This window comes from Emydura macquarii, unplaced genomic scaffold, assembly GCF_026122565.2.
Source record: "Emydura macquarii macquarii isolate MOO-44397 ecotype Brisbane River unplaced genomic scaffold, CSIRO-AGI_Emac_v2 contig_1451, whole genome shotgun sequence".
NCBI lineage: Eukaryota > Metazoa > Chordata > Testudines > Chelidae > Emydura > Emydura macquarii.
The window spans coordinates 21,032,021-21,051,075 of NW_027131588.1; the positions used below are offsets into that span (position 1 = coordinate 21,032,021).

The window sequence follows — 19,055 nt, forward strand, 5'->3', positions numbered from 1 at the left end:
CTGTCTAATCGGTGTCTTTTTGTGGAATTGGGATTTTAACAACAGATACTAATACTTGATACTTCAACAGCCGTTTCTGCCCAAGGCATTCCAAGTGCATGAATATGTCATGGCTAACCCCTAACGAGCAGCTTCCAAGTGCAGGGAGTGAGGGATGGATCCTGCCGCCATTGAAATCAACAGCAAAACTTCACTGGTGCCAGATGGAGCCTCTAGGCCCAGCTCCCGCCAACCTCTAACACCAGTCACACCCCACAGGTTTAAGGGCTCGTCAAGGGAGCTGGTGTTTGGTTTTGTTCTTTGCAATACCAAACAGGTTTACTTATTCCTTTGCAGCTGCAATGCAGCGTTCGCGGCCCGTGCAACAAGGCTGCGAGCCAGACAGCGAGCCTGGGCATTGCAAGACCTGCCCGTTCACTGACCCCGGATTCTGGGCGGAGGGCGGGGTTCGCAGCACACCCCGCCACGCTCCTCTCGTGGGGGGCAGGCAGCGCAGCGCACCCACGACCTTCGGCCGCCTCTTGCCCTATCCGCGCTCACCCTGACCCCGCGCGCGGCTGCGGCTGCTCCCGCTCCCCGCCCCCACCCTGCGCACCTCCACCGCGCAGCGCAACCGCCTCGCGCAGCCAGCCCGCTGGGAGCCGCACCCTGCCAATCCCCGGCTGGCCGCAGGGCATGCTGGGAGCTGTAGTCTGGCGGGGCCGGCCCTGGCGGGGCGAGGAGAGGTCACCGGCTAGCGATTGGTTCGCGTCTCCCCCTCTCTCCTCCCCCGCGTTCCTTTCCCACCGTGGATTCGCCCTGGCGCCAGAAAGGGGCGGGACTTCCGGGGCGGGCCTTCTCCGGCTACAAAATTCCCCGGATGCCGCACCGTCAGAGACCGGCTCAGTCAGAAGGAACTTTCCAGAAAAGTCAGGAGCGGCCGGAAGAGCTGAGCAGAGCAGAGCAGAGCAGCAGCGCTGAGGTGAGTGAGACACCCCGGAGCCCGCCCGAGCCCCGCAGCGCCGGCCCGAGGAGGGACCAGGTCTGCCCCGCAGCCCCCGCGCCGTGAGTGGCCGGTCGGTCCTCCCCATCCCTCCCGTGCTCGATTATTCTCGGCGCCGCCGCTCCCCTCCCCCCACCGTCTCCCTCACGACCGGTGTCGCCGCCCTTCTCCCGGCGGCAGCGGGGGTTGTCCGCGCACTGACGGTCGGTTCCCGCAGGCCGGGGCCATGGTGAAGGAGACCACGTACTACGATGTGCTGGGGGTGAAGCCCGGCGCCTCCCCGGAGGAGCTGAAGAAGGCCTACCGCAAGCTGGCGCTGAAATACCACCCCGACAAGAACCCCAACGAGGGCGAGAAGGCAAGTGGCCCTGCCGGTTCCCGTAGGGGGTGGGGGTGGGGTGGAACTGGGGGGAGGAGGGGGTCGCGCGGACCCTGCACGTGGGGGGGTCTCCCGTGCACGTGGATCGTGGGCGTGTAGCTGGAGTGTGGGCACGCGACGGGTGTGTTGCGTTTCTAGGGCCGTGCAGAGCAAGCCTGGGGTCGATTCAGTGCTAAACAATCAGGCTATGTCTACACTGAGGGCGGTGCCGCTCTCAGATCGACTGAGTGGTCAGTGAAGAGCTGCTCAGTCGATCCAGGAATCGATGCAGTTAAACCACCCCGGCAAGTGGCGCAGCGCTGCGTCGACGGGCACGCGGTTCCTGTCGGAGCAGTGCAGACAGCGCGCCGAATAGAAGCACCGAAGTCGAGGGGAGTTACGCAAAGAACTTATGTAACTCCTGTCGACTGCCGCCAAATCGCCAAGGTAAGTGTAGACCAAGCCTCAGTGACTAGCTGCTGTTCGAGCAATCCTCGTGGGTTGTGATGGAGTCGCTGTCAAAAGAGAGTCCCAATTGGCTCGGGATCCTACTGCGCCTTCCCTGCTTTCCAGGTGGCCCTTAACATTTAATCTGATCTGTTTCCTGTAGTTCAAGCAGATTTCTCAAGCATATGAAGTACTTTCTGATCCCAAGAAAAGAGACCTGTATGACAAAGGTGGTGAACAGGCTATTAAAGAGGGCGGCACTGGCAGTGGTTTCGGGTCACCCATGGATATTTTTGATATGTTCTTTGGAGGTGGTGGAAGAATGCAGAGAGAGAGGAGAGGTAATTTGACCATTTCTGTGATGTTAATGAAAGTGACCACTTACTGTAGAATATATAACTGTTTAGTACATAGTGTAAGGTTATAGACACTGACTTCCCTTTGTTTAATTTAAAAAAGACAAAGCACTTTTATCTTGTTGCTAATGCTGTGCAACAGTGTCTAAAATGATTAGAAACAATATATGGCTAATGTGGCATAAACTGATCTTGTAGTTTTATTTACATCATGACTTAATTAATAAGATTTTTTTCTTTAACACTGATCTACTTATCTGTAAATTGTTCAAAGAAAAATTATCTGGATTTCAGATGGGGAAGTTGGCTTAAACATTTTAAGTTAAATTTCTGCTTAGAACTAAGAATTGGACAGTAATCTAACAATTCTTAGGTTACGTGATCAAGACTTCACAAGTCATGTTTAAGCCAAAAGGCTCTAATAAACTGTTCTTATGGTAAAGCAGTTTCATGAAACAAATACTTGTAAACATACTCTGCTGTGAGGAAACCAGTGCTACATACGTTTTTTTCAATTACCTCATGCTGCTCGTTGAATTAATTCTGAAGCTGCAGTGAAGGTAAGGCATTGTTCTAAAAACAATGTTTTAAACACTAGTGTGAGCAAGATTTTAAGATGTTAGTTAAAACATATGTTAGCCAATATTTTAAAACACTGTTAACTGCATAACCAACACTAGGGTTAAGGCTTGATATTGCTTCTATGTTGGAGAAGGGAATGAGCCTTGCACCCAAATTCACTCCTATGTTGAAAAAAAGCTTGCAAAGACTGGGAGTTAAGCCTGGTCTAAGTAAATTATTAACTGAAAAGAATTAGGATAGATATGGTCATTCCAAGCTAATGACATTTTGAGTAAAACATTATGCTCTTTACAGGTAAAAATGTTGTTCATCAGTTGACAGTAACTTTGGAAGACTTGTATAATGGCGCAACCAGAAAACTGGCTCTGCAGAAGAATGTGATCTGTGACAAATGTGAAGGTATGTTAATGTCTACCGTTCCATTCTTATGATCTAAATGTTTTTCAGATAATTTAACACTGGAATTAAAATCCTTTTATTCTGGTTAAAAGAAACCCTGAGTTTAAATGAAGGTAACTTTGTTCTAGGTAGACTGTAAACGTACTTCTAGTTTTAAGTTCCTTTCAGAGGCAAAACAAAATCCATTCTAATTAGAAGTCTCACTTTTCTGTCTTACCAGGCCGAGGTGGTAAAAAAGGTGCAGTAGAATGCTGCCCCAATTGCAGAGGTACAGGCATGCAAATACGAATTCACCAAATAGGACCAGGAATGGTTCAGCAAATCCAGTCTGTGTGCATGGAATGCCAGGGACATGGGGAGCGTATTAGTCCTAAGGACAGGTGTAAAAGCTGCATCGGAAGGAAGATTGTTCGAGAGAAGAAGATTCTAGAAGTTCATATCGATAAAGGTAATGCCTTCTGGGGGAACTTGGCTTAATTTTGTGATACCTTAATATATTAACCTTGAATTTGCATGATACATGCTTTCAGTAATTGCTCGCTCTTTCAAATACCCAGTGGCAGTGTTACATATGCATTTATTTTAACGTATAACTATGGTACTGCATACAGTTTGCTGTTAAATGGTAAAACCTGCACAGAACTTTCTAAAGGGTAGATGTGGCTTCAAATACACACAACATGATGATGGCTCTGTGCAAATTACTGCTCACTTGTCTAGTAGGAATTAACTTGACAACCCATAGTGCCAGCCTAGTTGCATATTGACTACTGAACATGCAAACAGTGGATTGATTCACAGTACGTAGAAACTGGCAAGCAGACTGATTGATATGCCAGGATGCTGACCAATAGTGAGAAGAAAAACCAGACCTGCTAAAGTTATGTGCTGTATAAAAACAGGGGTAAGCCTTTAATGCTAGAACTCAATTGATTATGCCACCCTAATGGTCTTGCTCCAGGTGCTACTAAGTGACCTACTTTGGCTTGACAATATCTGGCAAAAGTTAACAAGCAGAGTTGGCTACAAACAGCCCACTTTAGAGGTAGGAGATGGGGAATGAGACCATATTGTGCAGTAGATACAAGAAGCTTCTATTGCTGAATAGGCCTTGTCAAAAGCTGCCCAGTGCTGGCTGTGTGAAAAATTTGGGCTGTCACCTGTTAACCGCTTGACAAGCATGCAGCATAACACCAACTGGCTGAAGTGCCTGACCCTCACCAGTAACTGCATTCTACATCGACACATGAACTGTCCTGTAACATGCCCAGGATTTTAAAGGAGGGAGACTATTAAAGAAATAGTTTGGTGAGGGCAGGAGTTGGCACTAAGGTGTGTGCAACACTTCCAGGGTCTAATGTCTTTTTGTCTTTGAATGATTCAGTCTAAAATTTGTCCTGATTAATATGGCTGTAGTATGTGGGCTTCCAGGGTGTGGAGTGTTTTTCCTTAGTGCTTAAGGGAGTTGAGTACCTTTTGAAATAGCACCCTTACTCTCTATATTGCTGTTGCCATATCTTTACAATGTGGCTGTTTCCGCTGCATGATTATGTAGCAATGGCTTTTTCTTTGTGACTAGAACCATACTAGTTGAAACCCCTCTTGATACACTTACAGCATCAAAATCATGCTTTACTCTAGTAGGTCTGCTGCAGCTATGTACAAAACAGCGAGTAGGTGAAAAAACAGGGAGCCTTTAAGCCAACAGCTTGGGACTGTGATGATTGATAGTAAGTAGTCACCTCTGCTGTTCTGCTCTCATCGAGGAATGACCTTTGTACGGGGCAGTCCTGAACAAGAATTGGACTGCTTGACAACTAAACTGAGTGACCAGTAGTTCAATATGCTGCCATAGAGCAGACTGCCTTTATGCAAGGCTATGAAAATGTAGCAGGTTAGTCCTTCGTAGTGCTTTGAGGGGAAAAGTAGATGTAATGTCAGAGCCTACCAATTCCAGCTGTTTTGTACCACAAGTTAGTGCTTCTTAAAGTGATGCTATTTTCATAGTGTAGCTCTTACTTACATTCTAATTACATGGTTCCTTTTGCAACAGGAATGAAGGATGGTCAAAAGATAACATTCCATGGGGAAGGGGACCAAGAGCCAGGACTAGAACCAGGAGACATCATTATTGTCTTGGATCAAAAAGACCATTCTACATTTACAAGGTAAAGATCTAGCTGTAAGTCCTGTACTCACATACATAAGATGCTTCTGTCTTGTCCAAAAACTTCATGCTTTAGGACTGGTTTATTACCTATTGGAAACATCTAACCCTCAACCAGTGCTATTGTTGTATGCTGGTTTGTGGAGTTGGGTGAATACTTGGCTTATTCCTAGAGTCTCTGAATATTTGCAGAGATACTTTGACAGCTCTAAGGCTAACTGCACTTGTGCTTGTTGCTTTGCAGATGTAAGATCTCCAGTTCTTAACTCTACTTCTTTGCTAAGCTATAGCTATTTGGTTGTCTTACTAACCTGCTGTCAAGATAGACTCAGACCTGAAGTCTAATGTTGTGTTTCTGTGGATCCTGCTTATGGTGCCCTTGTTCCTCCGATTTAGGAGATTAGAATCATCTGACCAGCATTGTCTGTGTACTGCCTGTCTCTCTCTGCCCCCCTCCTGAGTACCGGGTACCAGGGCTAGTTGAGAGAGAACTTTCTCCCATTGGCACCAGGTGGAGCTGATTATTCTAGGTCTCACTCTTCCCAAAAGATAGCCCCCTCCCTTTCCCACAGCAGCATTGAGAGCCTAGTATTAAACCTGCTAGAGCATCCTTCTCTCTACCACATTTTTGGCTGCTGTATTTCCCATTTTTCCCAAGCCTGGGCTGGGATTTACTACAAACCAGTGGATACTCTTAATTTCCAGTTCCAGTCCTTGCCCCTCATCTCCCCACTTTCCTGATCCTCTTAAGTGACCCACGTTACATGAGAAACTGAGGGATTGTTAATGTAGTATCCTTACATCATCCATAGAAGTACCTCAGAAGTTCAGAGGGAAAGGTTTCTATTTCTGATACTTCCCTATCCCCAAAAGAGCAAGCAGTACATCCTATCCTGGACCTGAGATGACTAGACAAACATCACTCACTTGATGGTTTTTGACAGACTTCACCTCCATCCTCTCCAAGGCTGATTGAGGTTTGTTTACCAACCCACCAACATAATGTACACCTATTAGAACCATGAAGTGAGTGTCTAAGTTCTAGCTTCCCTAAGCCAGGTGGTGATCCTGATGGTGAGAAAAGGGTACCATTCTGTACCTTACCTCACATTGCAACGCATTAGATACATCCATGGCCAGTTGGGGTGGGCCCATCTAAACCACCTGCAAGTCCAGTATACGGCGCTTTGGAAAGAATCCTCTGTCCATTTCAGTGTGCTGTAGCCAGACAAGTAGGCTACTCCGCAGAGCCTTTCTCCTGCTATTGGAAGGAACTACAGTACAGATCTGACAGACAACACCTCTGCAATGTATATCCACAGGTGGGGATGCCAGCTTACCCCACCTCCCCAAGCTGTCAGGAAGCAATTGTCTTGTGAAGCTAGAACCACTTCCATGAACTCCCATGCCACTTCACCTACCCGGGACAAACAATGGAACAGATTACTTCACAAGACACTAATCAGCCAGTCATTAGTTGTGGGTTGCTGGAGACTTGTTCTCAAGCAGAGATGGGACTCCCTCTGATAGGATCCTAGAAATGTAGGGCTGGAGGAAACTTCAAGAGGTCTTCTAGTCCAGCTCCCCTGCACTCAGGCAGAACCAGGTATACTAGGCCATCCCTGACAGACCTGTTTGGCAAACAGGTATGACAAATGTCCACAGTTCTGCTCCAGAGCAGGTAACTGCTAAGGATGTCTTCCTCATTCCCTGGTCTCAAGGTCTTCTCTGCATTTCCTCCTGTTTGCCAGTACCATGAGTCATAAAGAAGATCGGGCAGATTGCTAGCAGAGTAATTATCATAGCTTCTTGTTGGGCCGGATAGTTTTGGCTCATGGACCTATTGCATCCATCTTCACAGCCACTGATTTCTCTCCCAGTCTGAGACTCATTCTAGGAAACTGGGACACATCCTCCATCCACACCCATCTTTACCTCTGACTGCTTGGAAGTTGGCTCAGTAATTTGTACAGAGATCCAATAAATCTTTACATAGAGTAGCAGGGAGCCCTCTACAGATCTGTCTACAGATCAAAGTAGAAAAGTTGGTCTGGACTTCACAATACTCCACCCTTTAGAGCCCCCTATTCCCAAGATTTTTTTTTTTTTTTTTTTTTTTTTTTTTTTTGCTTGAATTGGCCATCTGTCTTCACCAAGGATTCTGTCAGGATCTGTTTTGCTGCAACTTCAGTATGTCACCCTCCAGTACAACTGTATGGTGTTCAAAACTTCAAGACGGACTGGTTCCTGCCTATCCACTTTTTTAGCCCTTCCTGGAACCTTAATGTTTTTATGGAACCCCCATTGAATTCTTACTGAACTGCTCTCTCCACCATTTTGCATTCAAAACAGCCTGCCTGGCAGCTGTCATGCCTAACAGGAGTTGGTGATATTCAAGCACTATTGGCAGGCCCTCTTACACAGTCTTCCATAAGGATATGTTGATGCTGAGACCACAGGTTGTCCTCAAACCTGGGACAGGCTGACAACTTGTTTTCAGAGCTCTTCTTTATTCTTTAGACAGAACTAAGCCATTCAGGAAACTGCCCTGTTTGTAGTATCCAAGTGTATCACTCTGTGCAACACAATTGTTACCATCTAACCTTTTTCTTAGGGCCCACTCAGCTAAACCCAGGCAACCTCCTCAGAACCTGCCTAAGAGACATTGCTGTATGGGGGAACGTGCTGAGTAGTTCCCTGAGCTCAGCCATTCCTTTTACCAATTACACCCTGGATGTGGTGACTAGATCAGTCATAGAATCAGAAGATTAGGTTGGAAGGGACCTCAGGTGGTCATCTAATCCAACCCCTTGCTCAAAGCAGGGCCAACCCCAACTAAACCATCCCAGCCAGGGCTTTGTCAAGCCAGGCCTTAAAAACCTCTAAGGATGGAGATTCCACCATTCCAGTAATCCATTCCAGTGCTTCACCTCCCTCCTGGGGAAAACTTTTTCTAATAGCCAACCTAGACCTCTGTCACAAATTTGGAAGAGTTCTTCAATCTTTATCTAGTTGTAGCTAGGATTCCTCAATGCTCTTATTTATTTGGGGACTGTTACAGCAAAATCCACCCTGACAGACTCCTAACTTATTAAGCTTACAATAACCTGATTCAAGAATTCTCCATCCCAGCTCCTTCAGAGTCCACCTCTGCTCCTGAGATTCAGGATTAGCAAGGGAACTGAGGTGGCTTCTGTGTCCATTATCCCCTTGGATGGGGAAGCACAAGGACAAAGGAGATTAGGTGTGGCTCCAGCAGACACTGCCAAAAGAATTTGATCTCACAAGAGATGCATGCACACCAAATGGATCTACAGAAAATACATCTAAAGAAGCAGTTTCTGTAAGGTGACTATTTTGTCTCCCCTTAGCACCAGTCTTCAGTGTAAGTGGAACAAAGAGCAGCAGTGGCTGTCCTTTCTTTAAAGAGAGAGAAACCAGAACCACACTGCTGTAAGCTGTTCAAATTATCATAACTCCAACAGTTGAGCCAGCTGTGGCACCAGGAGTATACTTGGGTTTCCCCCAAGTTTGGGGTAAGGCAGACCATAGGAGCAGCTGCACATTAATCACTCCTATTACATGGGAGTAGGGCTAACTGGGTCTGTTGTATCCAAAGCCAGGTTAAAGTCCCAAGCTTCTGTATACCTTCCTCTAATTAACAGATGTGTGGGGACGAAAGGGTGGACTAACTTCTGGAATAAAATCAGATGGCTGCAAAGCCATACGAAGTAGTTCTAGCGTTAGCAAAGATTTTTCCAAAATCTTCAAATTGCTTGCATGCAATGTATTTATTCACATGTAAACTGTCCTCCTGTAGACGAGGAGAAGACCTGGTCATGTGCATGGACATACAGTTGGTTGAGGCACTATGTGGCTTTCAGAAACCGATTGCAACGCTGGATAACAGAACTATAATTATTACCTCTCAGCCTGGTAAGTGGTTTAGTAGTATGGCTGTTAAACTTATTTCTACTGAACACTAATACAGCTAGCAAATTATCCTTTTTTCTCCAGCGGTATAGTAAAGGGACCAAAAGAGCACTTCAAATACTTTAAATCCAAATATTCGTTTTTTTTTTTGTTTTTTTTTTTTAAAGATGGACCTAAGTGTAAATCTCTTCAGTTTTATACTGTAAAAGTTCTCTGCTTAAAGTAAGTTTTAACTAGTAGGTCCTACTGGACCAAATACTAGATTAATAACCAAAATAAACCAATGGAAGAGGCAACTTGTAAATCACGATGCAACTTTCATAACTAACTCCACTCTGAATGGTATACAAAAATGAGACCCTACCACATGCACAGCACTTTGTAACCCAGCTAACTGGATGTGTGGAGAATTTATGAAGGCCCGTCCTGAGTCCTGTGAAGACTGGAGTTTTTGGGCTCAGACTTCATGTCTGTTCAGTCAGAACACACTGCATAGGAGGGCTTCTTTTAGGATGCATGGACAATCACATGTATGCAGTGGTGTCTTAGCTGTGTCGGTCCCAGGATATTAGCAACAAGGTGCATAAGGAAATGTTTTATTGGATCAATGTCTGTTGGTGAGAGACACAAGATTTCAAGAAGCACAGAACTCTTATTCAGGTCTGGGAAAGGTAACAGCTAAATAGAAGATAGTTTAGTTAGCATAAGTACTTAAAATACGTGCTAGGGAAGATGAAGTGGCCCGTTAACATGCCTGTATCCTGGACTTTCTCCTCTGAGTGTATTCTATGGTACATAAGTGCCTGGCTGTAGATAAAAGCCACAGAATACGCTCTGAGGAGAAAGTCCAGGATACACACACCTTAACATGCTCAAAACCACCATCACCAAGCAAGGACCCTCCACCAGAGAAGTGGATCACACCATGGAACAGGCCTCCCATGTACCCAAGGAGAACCTGCGTCAGTACACAAACAAAACCCCCTCCAACTCAACACCCTTGCTGTCACCTACCACCCCACACTGAAACAAATTACAACCTGTACTTGATAGATTTTTCAGGATGAGGGTCCCTTTCTTGAACCCCCACTTCTAGCCTTCAAACAACCCCAAACCTCTCCAAGCTTATCTGAAGCAAGCTTCCCGCAGGGCAGGACAAACCAATTCAAAGCAGCACCAGACACTGCCAGAACAGAAGCAAAACCTGCAAAGACACCTCCACTGCGACAAAGATCAGCACCTTTCAAGATCCCTGCTTCCCACACATGTCAATCACGTGTGGTATACCTCATCCAGTGCACTAACTGCCCCAATAACTACATGGATGAAACCAGACAATCGCTACACACTAAAATGAACTAACACAAAAATAAGACAAACACCCTAGCACTTGTGAGTGAACACTTTTCATCCAGCGATCCCTCTCTGACTTCTGTCCTCCAAGGAAGCCGGCACAACACTTTCAAAAGATGAACCTCGGCACTTAAATTCCTAACTTTTGCTAGACACTAAAAATTATGGCTTGAACAGGCACTGGATTTATGGCTTATTACAGCAATTTAACCCATTAACCCCATTTTTGTCTTATGACTACACTGATATTAATGGGCCACTTCATTTTGAAGGTCCCTTAGAATATGTGCTTTGTTTGATTTTTTTTTTTTATGTTTAGCTGTGACACTGAATACCTTTTCGGCTTGAAAGCTTCTCACCAACAGGAATTAGTCAAAGAAAAGATATTACCTCACCCACCTTGTCTTTCTAATCACATTATGTAGTCTTTTAAGATCACTTCTGGGTAGAGGAGAGTTGGCCCTACCTTTTTAGAGGAAGCATTTTAGCTGCCTTAATGAAGTGGGAACAAATCCTTAAAATGGATTATAGGAGAAAATCCCAGAGGTCTCTGGGATCAGTATAGCTTCGTGAACATTAGCCCAGAAAACAATGTGAAAGGGAGATCACACAAATTTACCAACTAACATCTTGTCTCCTGTGCCTGGGTTTTTGCTTTAGGTCAGATTGTCAAGCATGGGGATATTAAATGTGTGCTGAGCGAGGGTATGCCAATTTATCGCAGACCCTATGAGAAAGGGCGCCTGATCATTGAGTTCAAGGTAAGAGTTCAGTCAGATAAATGTATAGCTAAACATGGCTCAACACTGAATGTGCTGGAAACTTCTGTTTTTAATGGGGGGGTCAAGAAGACAGTGAGGCACCCAGTCTTAATCTATTTCTGCATACAGTTCTGCAAATTGCTCTGTAAACTAACCCAGCACACCAGCTTATGCTGCTTAGACTAGAGCTGAGATGCTGACATTTCTTCAGTAACTTTGTGCCTCAAGTAGCTTGGAGAGGATCTTAGATGTGGAAACTTTTCTTTGAAAACTACTCTATTGGAAGTGTCAGGTTTTGCCTACACAATAACACACACATGGAGATCTGACAAATCTGATAATCAAAGGCAGCCAGACCTACGAGAGGTTGGACAATGAAGCAAAAATGCATTCTACTTGCTAGCTTGACTTTCGTTTAATCCCTGTTTGAGCAGACATGGGAGCCTAGAGCTACAGAAAGAGCCCTAACAGTCTGCTACAAGCAGGTGTTCGTAGGAGCGAGAGCGCGCACACTTCTCAGTATTAGCAATACTGTGGGGTAGAGAGAACACAGTACAAGAGAAGTTCATTAATGGCAGCTCTTACTGATTTCAGGTAAATTTCCCAGAGAGCGACTTCCTCTCTTCTGATAAACTGTCTCTATTGGAAAAGCTGCTACCTGCAAGGAAGGAAGCAGAAGTAACCGAAGAAATGGATCAAGTAGAGCTGGTGGACATTGACCCATCTCAAGAAAGAAGGCAGCATTACAATGGAGAAGCCTATGAGGATGATGAGCATCACCCAAGAGGTGGTGTTCAGTGTCAGACATCTTAAAATGGCCAGAGAATACTTGTGATGCTTGTTTTGTATGCGTTAGTGGATGAGTGAAGGACTACAAGCAGCTCACACTCACTATTTGCTATTGTTTGTTATATTCAACCATAGTTACATTTTTAAAAAGTTAAATGAATAAAATCAGTAATATAAAAACACTGACTTTACAATTTATGTAAAGTTCAGGATGCAAGCTCAGCTGCAGTTCACCATGAAGTCAGTTACCTGTGGCTGCTTGTCTTTATTTCAGGCCTTGTAATTTTTGCAATTTGTGTGCAAATGCACTGTCTTAGATTAAGATTGAGTGATGGTCTTTTGATCTTTTAGATTATATGCCCTGTTAAAGTGTGCTCAAGTATTTATAATTCATGTGAAGATAAATTAAAGCTTTTGTTCTAATCAGACTGTAGAATATAACCTGTGAATGTTTGGATTTGTACTGCTAGTCCTCAAATCAGGACGTGCTGTAATGCAATTGCACAGCACTGTACTGACAACATCCTTGTCAGAGTGAGGTAATCGTCACATGCCCACTTGAACTAGAAGGCTCATCAGTTCCTTCAGGCTGCTGATTTGAGGTTTTACTGATCCTTTTGCTACCATCTTCATTCTTCTGTGATCTACTACTGAATTAAAAGTGAAGCTTCCTGGTGTTATAAGCACAGGCAACTTTGTCTGGTATTAGTGAACAGGGGTGGCTGCACACTTCCTTAATATGGGAGGAGAAGCTAGAACTTTAACCTTGTAGTTCTTATTTGTGGGTGAGGGAAGCAGAACTATTGACTGAGCTTGCTGTTCTGAATCCCTAAAGTAGTTTCTAGCTACTGCCGTGTGAAGTTGGAGGTCAAACTTGATCTGTTAAATTAGAGGTAGTAGCACAGCTTCAGTACTTGGAGTGAAGGTGGAAGATGCATGATGCGGTATAGGGAATTCAATATTAACCAAAAGAGTAGATGACCAATGGCAAATCAAGTATTTGTAACAAATCTACATCTTTCCATGTGCATAATCTTAATCTAATTCATGAAAGACTATCAATGTGCCAGTTATTGTAGGCAAAACTTTTTCAATATAATTACAAAACTGTTCAATAGCTCAGCTTCTAAGACTATTTTGTGGTGATAGTCTACTCCCAGGTTGCTGCTGGGAGGGAAACTGCATGTTCTCAGAAAAGGGCTGCATTGAACCAAGGTCCCATGTATTGAAGTGGCACATTTTAATAAAACTACCTTACTTAAAACAGTGGTTCTCAACCCAGGTACAAAGTACCAGTGGGGAGATGCAGGGGTCTTCCACAGGCTCCCTCAACTCATCTAGATAATTGCCTAGTTTTATAACAGGCTACATAAAAAGCAGTAGGGAAGTCAGTACAAACTAAAATGTCATACAACGACTTGCTTATACTGCTCTAATGCTGAACTGTAAGTACAATACTATTCCAATTGATTTATTTTAGATGGTAAAAATGGGAAAGTAAGAAATTTTTCAGTAAGTGCTGTGACACTTTTGTAGTTGTAGGTCTGATTTTCTTTGTAAACACATAGTTTGTAAGTGAGGTGGTATGGAAGATGTAGAAAGTGATATACAAGGCCACTTGTCTCAGGATAACAGGCCAGATATGAGGCTTGAGCTAAAGTCATAGTCAAGTCTGTTATAAAGCAAAGTTAGCAGAAGTCAAGCTGTGAATGCTGGCATACTCTTAATACCTAGCAAGAACAGCTGGTATTTCAAACACACATTCCAAAGAAGTACTAGGCACAACCCATCCAGAAAGGTACCAGGATCTCCTAATAGCACCAAGATAATGAGGGCTCACTGACATCTCCAAATGACACTAGCAGGGATAAAAAGTCTTAGTATGACTCAAGATGTTTTGACTAAACTATCCAGTACAAAGTTAAGGGTGCTACCTTGCTCCATCATGGAGTGGCAACTACACATATCAGAGGAGCAGTATGCAACTTGTTTGTATCAATGTATAAAAGAGGGTTTTAAAGGAAACAGTGTTGTCTGGCCAAGTGGGGAACAGAAAATCCCACCATTTACTGAGCTGGTCCATTGTCAGGGGCACACCATATTAAGTGTACCTGTAGCATATACAGGGTGATTTCTGCTATGCTCATTTGACAATAAACCTGGCCGTGTGCCTTCATTGCTGAAAGGAGCTGGGGTCTTACTGAATAATTCAATTGAGGAATAGGGTCTCAGTTACCTGCACAGAGCTGGGACAGCATACACACACAGCCCACAACTGACAAGACAAATCAGACTCCTCAAAGGGGTACAGTAGTCTCAAGAGGTTGAGAGCCACTGACAAAATTCCCTAAGACAAGGTGGGTGAGATAGTGGACCATTTTCTTTTAGTGAAAGACAAGCTATCACCCCTCTAGTATCCTGCGACCAGGATGGCTACAGCAACCCAGTGTATTTTAAGCACTGCTATGATACAAGGCATAATGCAGACATAAGGGATGACAGTGGATTCCTCTAATGGGGCATTGCCAAAACAAGTGTCTGAATTAGTTTGGCTGACTTCCCTTTTGTCACTTCAGGCTTTGTATGCTTGTCAGTCTGAGTCCACTTACATCTGTTGGGGAAGTGTTTGCTGTGTCTGCAGCTAATTTCTACCTTTCTCTGTTCTGATTTCCTTGCCTCCTGCTGTCTAAGCTTTGTATATTTCACAGATCTAGCAGATTTACTAATAGGGCTGTATCTCAGTGTAGAGGTCATGTAATTAGTTGTAGACATACCTCAGCTGTCTCACATATAGATGAAGTTAAAGTTAATGGAGAGGTCTGTTGTATTTATCATAGGCAACCATATGACCTTTAAAACTTCTTGCCCCACACATTCCATGCTAGTGAAGTGAACAGTGTATCACAAAGGAATGAGGAAAGGGCACTATCGCCACATCAGGCGAGGTGGTTGAGGAGGATATTTAGACTTTGGATAGTATTAAGCACTAAGCAGAAACATGTATTTCAGCTATTGCTGTAATAACTCTAGCAGGAGCATAATCAGGGCAGTAGTAAGTGTTTGCTGGGGTGTAGGACTGTAAACACCAGCTGCTATGCAACAACCTGGAGAAAATGTATTTGTATTTTCCCTAGATGAATCTAAAGGTTAATAGTTTGCTCCACAGCCATTGCTCCTGCAAGATAGGGTGTAGTCCATAGCCTAACTACATATTTAACAGGAAAACTGTCATCTTCGATGCTTTCCGGTAAGGGAAACAGTTAAGTGCCTTGATAGACATTAGCTGTTCAGTTTTTAAACTAAGATACTAAACTCAATCTTTTCAGGCTAGGACAAAGTCTGGGAACCCAGAGATTTAGATTCTCTACCCAGCTTTTTTTCTCCTAGGATTTGCTTTGTGACCCTGGGTGAGGGAGCTTTTCTGCTGTGTAACAGTACAGCATGAAAGTACTAAAAGGCTTGGTTTTGTAACATTCCTTGAGCTCCCTAGAGGGACTCTATAGAAAGGCAAACCTTAACATTGAAACTCCACGCACCTCATCTGATGGAAAATGGCAGGTGCATTCCTTGCTGAGCTCAAGCTGAGTTGTTTCCCAAGGAAAAGACGTAAATTTCCCTCTTAAGCTGTGCACTTCGCATATTCTATGTGGGTTCATTCCTCCTTTTGCATCCCTGGCAATACAATTCTACAGGCCAAATTCCAGCCAGTCACACCTGCCTAACTGTTTGCTCATCATACACACAACTGAGGGCAGGTTTCTGACTCACCTATGGAAATTTGATGAACAATTCTGTTGATGCAGGAGAAGGAACAGCATCCACCTCCTTCCTCTCATGGCTGCGGGAGGGTGGCATTTGCAGGAGTAAAAAGGTGTCCTAGAAACCAGGAAATATGGCTCTGACTACACACAGGAAATTTACAAAGTTACTAGTTTAGTCACTTCCAGTTCATAATCACATTTAGTGAAAAAATGGTTACTAACCTGTAACTGTTGCTGGAGATCTGTTGCTCATGTTCATTCCATTCCAAGTAAATGTGTGTGCTGCAGGCACAGTCGCTGGAAGGTTTTTCCTCTAGTGGTATCTGTAGAGTTGGCTCTGGTGCCCCCTGGAGTCCCGCCTCATGGGGCCATATATAGGGCCAGGCTGACGCCCCCCACACCCCCAGTGCCTTCTTGCCCGCTGACTCCGACTGAGGGGGAAGGCAGGTGGGTCTTGGAATGGACATGGGCAACACATCTCGAAGAACAAGTTACAGAAGGTTAATAACCGTTCTTCGAGTGCTTGCTCATGTCAATTCTCAGTAGGTGATTCCCAAGCTGGTCCATTGGAGGAGGGGTTGGAGTTCAAAGCCCCGCAGACTGTAGTACTGCTCTGACAAAAGCAGCATCGTATCTGGCGTGCTGTGTAATAGTGTCGTGCACAGCAAAGATGTGAATAGATGACCACATCGCTGCTCCACAAATGTCCCGATTGGGACTTGGACCAAGAATGCCACCGAAGACGCCTGTGCCCTTGTGGAATGAGTCGTCAACGCACAGGCAGGCACTTATGCCAAGTCATAACACATCCAAATACATGATGTGATCCATGAGGAAATTCTTTGAGAAGAAACGGAGACCTCTCTTCATATCTGCTATTGCTATGAAGAGTGGTGGTGTTTTCCTGAGTGGTTTTGTCCTCTCACTATAGAAGGCCAAGGCCCGACTGACATCCAGAGAATGCAGCCTGCACTCCTGAATCTTGGCGTGTGGTTTCGGGTAGAAGACCGGGACGAATAGGTCCTGGTTTGTATGGAACTGGGAAACCACCTTTGTAAGGAAGGCTGGGTGAGGGTGAAGTTGAACTTTGTCCTTGAAGAAAGTTGTGTAAGGAGGCTCTGACGTGAGAGTCTTGAGTTCAGACACCCCCCTGGGCTGACGTTATGGCCCCCAGAACCTCTATACCAGGAGAGGCCAAATGGTGGCTTGTGAGCCACATGCAGGTCTTTTACCGTTAAAGTGCGGCTTGCAGAGCCTTCTATGCCCCCCATTATCTGCCTACCAGACAGGGCTGGGGAGCTCAAAGCATCTGCCAAGCGGCAGGGTGGTGGGGCTAGAGAATTCTGTCTAGTGGGGAAGAGGGTCTTGGTGAGGGTGGTTGGGGAGGGGGGCAGGGGGGGGGGTCAGTAAGTTTGGCCACCCCTGCTCTCAACTTTCCAGGATAGAGGAATGAGCATGTTGCTAGGAGCTCAAAGGCGGTCCCGTCAACCTTGACAGCATAAGGTTAAGGTCCCATTGGGGAATCAGCTGGCACAGGAGGATATAGCCTTAAAGAAACGCCCAAGCACGGGGTTAGTGAAGACCGAATGGCTTGCAACCCATGGTGAAAAGCTGAGATGGCGGCCAGGTGGACCTTAATTGACAACACTGACAGACCCTGTTATTTCAGATTGCTGAAGACAGAGGGTACTGAAGACGGCACAGGTCGGATGCCCTTCTGAGCTGCCCAAATCGAAAATCTCTTCCACTTAGCTAGGTGCGTGGCCCTTGTGAAAGGTTTTCTGCTGCCAAAGAGGGCCCTCTAACTGATTCCGAGCATGCTAGTTCCAGAGGATTCAGCCATGCAACTTCCATGCTCGTAGTTGAAGAGGCTCGAGGTCGGGGTGTAGAAGGTTGCTGTGGTCCTGGTCCAGAACTAGAAGCAGAGCAACGGGGGCTTCCACTGAGAGGTTGAGAAGCGTGGTGTACCAGTGTTGATGTGGCCGGGCTGGGGCTATCAGAATCACAGAGGATCCTTCCTTCCTGATCTTCAGCAGAACCTTGTGAACGAGCGGAGTAGGCAGAAACGTGTAGAACAGCTGATCCGTCCATGGGATGGGAAATGCATTTGCGATTGACTGTGATACTGGAAGGAGCAGGAATGCAGGCACTTCTTGTTGAGCCTTGTTGCAAACAAGTCTATGTGGGGAACTCCCCCGTTGGAAGATGTTGCACACTTGACACAAACTGCTCTAACTAATAGCACCAGTGACTTCCTTTTGGCCAAACCTAAGGGCCATATTTCCTTTTTACCCACTGCCACCATCAGGGCAGCTGATTACTCCTGTAGGCTTTTGCAGTTCCATGTGCATGCACTTGGTGTTCTTCTATCCTGAGTCACTCTATCGGTGCCTTGTGCTTCTGTTCTCTCTGGCTTCTGGGCCTCTTTCTTGCTCTGCTTGCATCAGCCTAGATGATGGATTTCCCTCGTCTGTTCTCACATCTGTCTTTTGACACCACAAGCCTGTCTGTCTCGCTGCTTGTGTTACAAGGATGAATGGAAGCTCCTGATTGCCCTTCTCTAGACTCATATTTTTATCGTGTCCCTCTATTATCTGAAATAAACAATCCCAGTTTTTCCAATTGCTTGTCCTATGAGAGATTATTTTTGCCCCTAATACAGAAGTTCTCAGCACAAGATACTTTCTGCTTGGGCCCCAAAGGGCTCATTGGTCAAAGACCCCATCACTTTTTCTCTTGCAATTAAAAAAAATATTGTTTCTAGCCCTTCTGATTGCAGAGAACCTTGAAAATATGAACAGCTGCAGTGGTGCCTGTCTACCATGGCAGAAAGCCTGAAAATAGCACTCAAGGGTGTGACCCGCTTCTTCACCACAGTCAAGGGCCTGTAGACTCTGCCATTCAGCAGCCATGGAACTTAGCATTTTTCCAGTGATGCCCTAGAATTCAGCAATTTTGCCATGGAACATGCCATTTTGATACAAACCTGAGGTTTTGTTTGGTCTCCCTGCTCTGCTGGGCCTGGCCTGCATTGCCGCTTCCTTGTCATGTTTCCCCTCAAGTGGGAGTTAATTGGATCACAGCACATGCTCTCGGCTCTGTTCCAGAGAACCAGCAGCAAGGCAGTCACAACTCTCTCTTTTTCTTGCTTCGAGGGTTTTTTTGCC

General features: G+C 45.2%; 1 protein-coding gene across 1 annotated transcript; it reads left to right on the top strand.

Moving 5' to 3' along the window:
- Positions 1-886: 886 nt before the first annotated feature.
- DNAJA1 (DnaJ heat shock protein family (Hsp40) member A1) lies at positions 887-12,568 on the top strand. The gene is made up of 9 exons (XM_067553322.1): positions 887-961; positions 1,200-1,340; positions 1,951-2,128; positions 3,020-3,124; positions 3,345-3,572; positions 5,178-5,292; positions 9,112-9,227; positions 11,238-11,338; positions 11,933-12,568. The coding sequence occupies exons 2-9, from the start codon at positions 1,209-1,211 to the stop codon at positions 12,149-12,151; spliced, it is 1,194 nt and encodes a 397-aa protein (XP_067409423.1). The 5' UTR covers positions 887-961; positions 1,200-1,208; the 3' UTR covers positions 12,152-12,568.
- The last annotated feature ends 6,487 nt before the right edge of the window (positions 12,569-19,055 follow it).

Excerpts from the sequence above, each read along its gene's own strand:
- DNAJA1 (XM_067553322.1), top strand. The coding sequence starts at position 1,209 with ATGGTGAAGGAGACCACGTACTACGATGTGCTGGGGGTGAAGCCCGGC. Across the intron at positions 5,293-9,111 it reads GACCATTCTACATTTACAAG|ACGAGGAGAAGACCTGGTCA; the intron begins GTAAAGATCTAG and ends GTCCTCCTGTAG. Across the intron at positions 11,339-11,932 it reads GCCTGATCATTGAGTTCAAG|GTAAATTTCCCAGAGAGCGA; the intron begins GTAAGAGTTCAG and ends TACTGATTTCAG.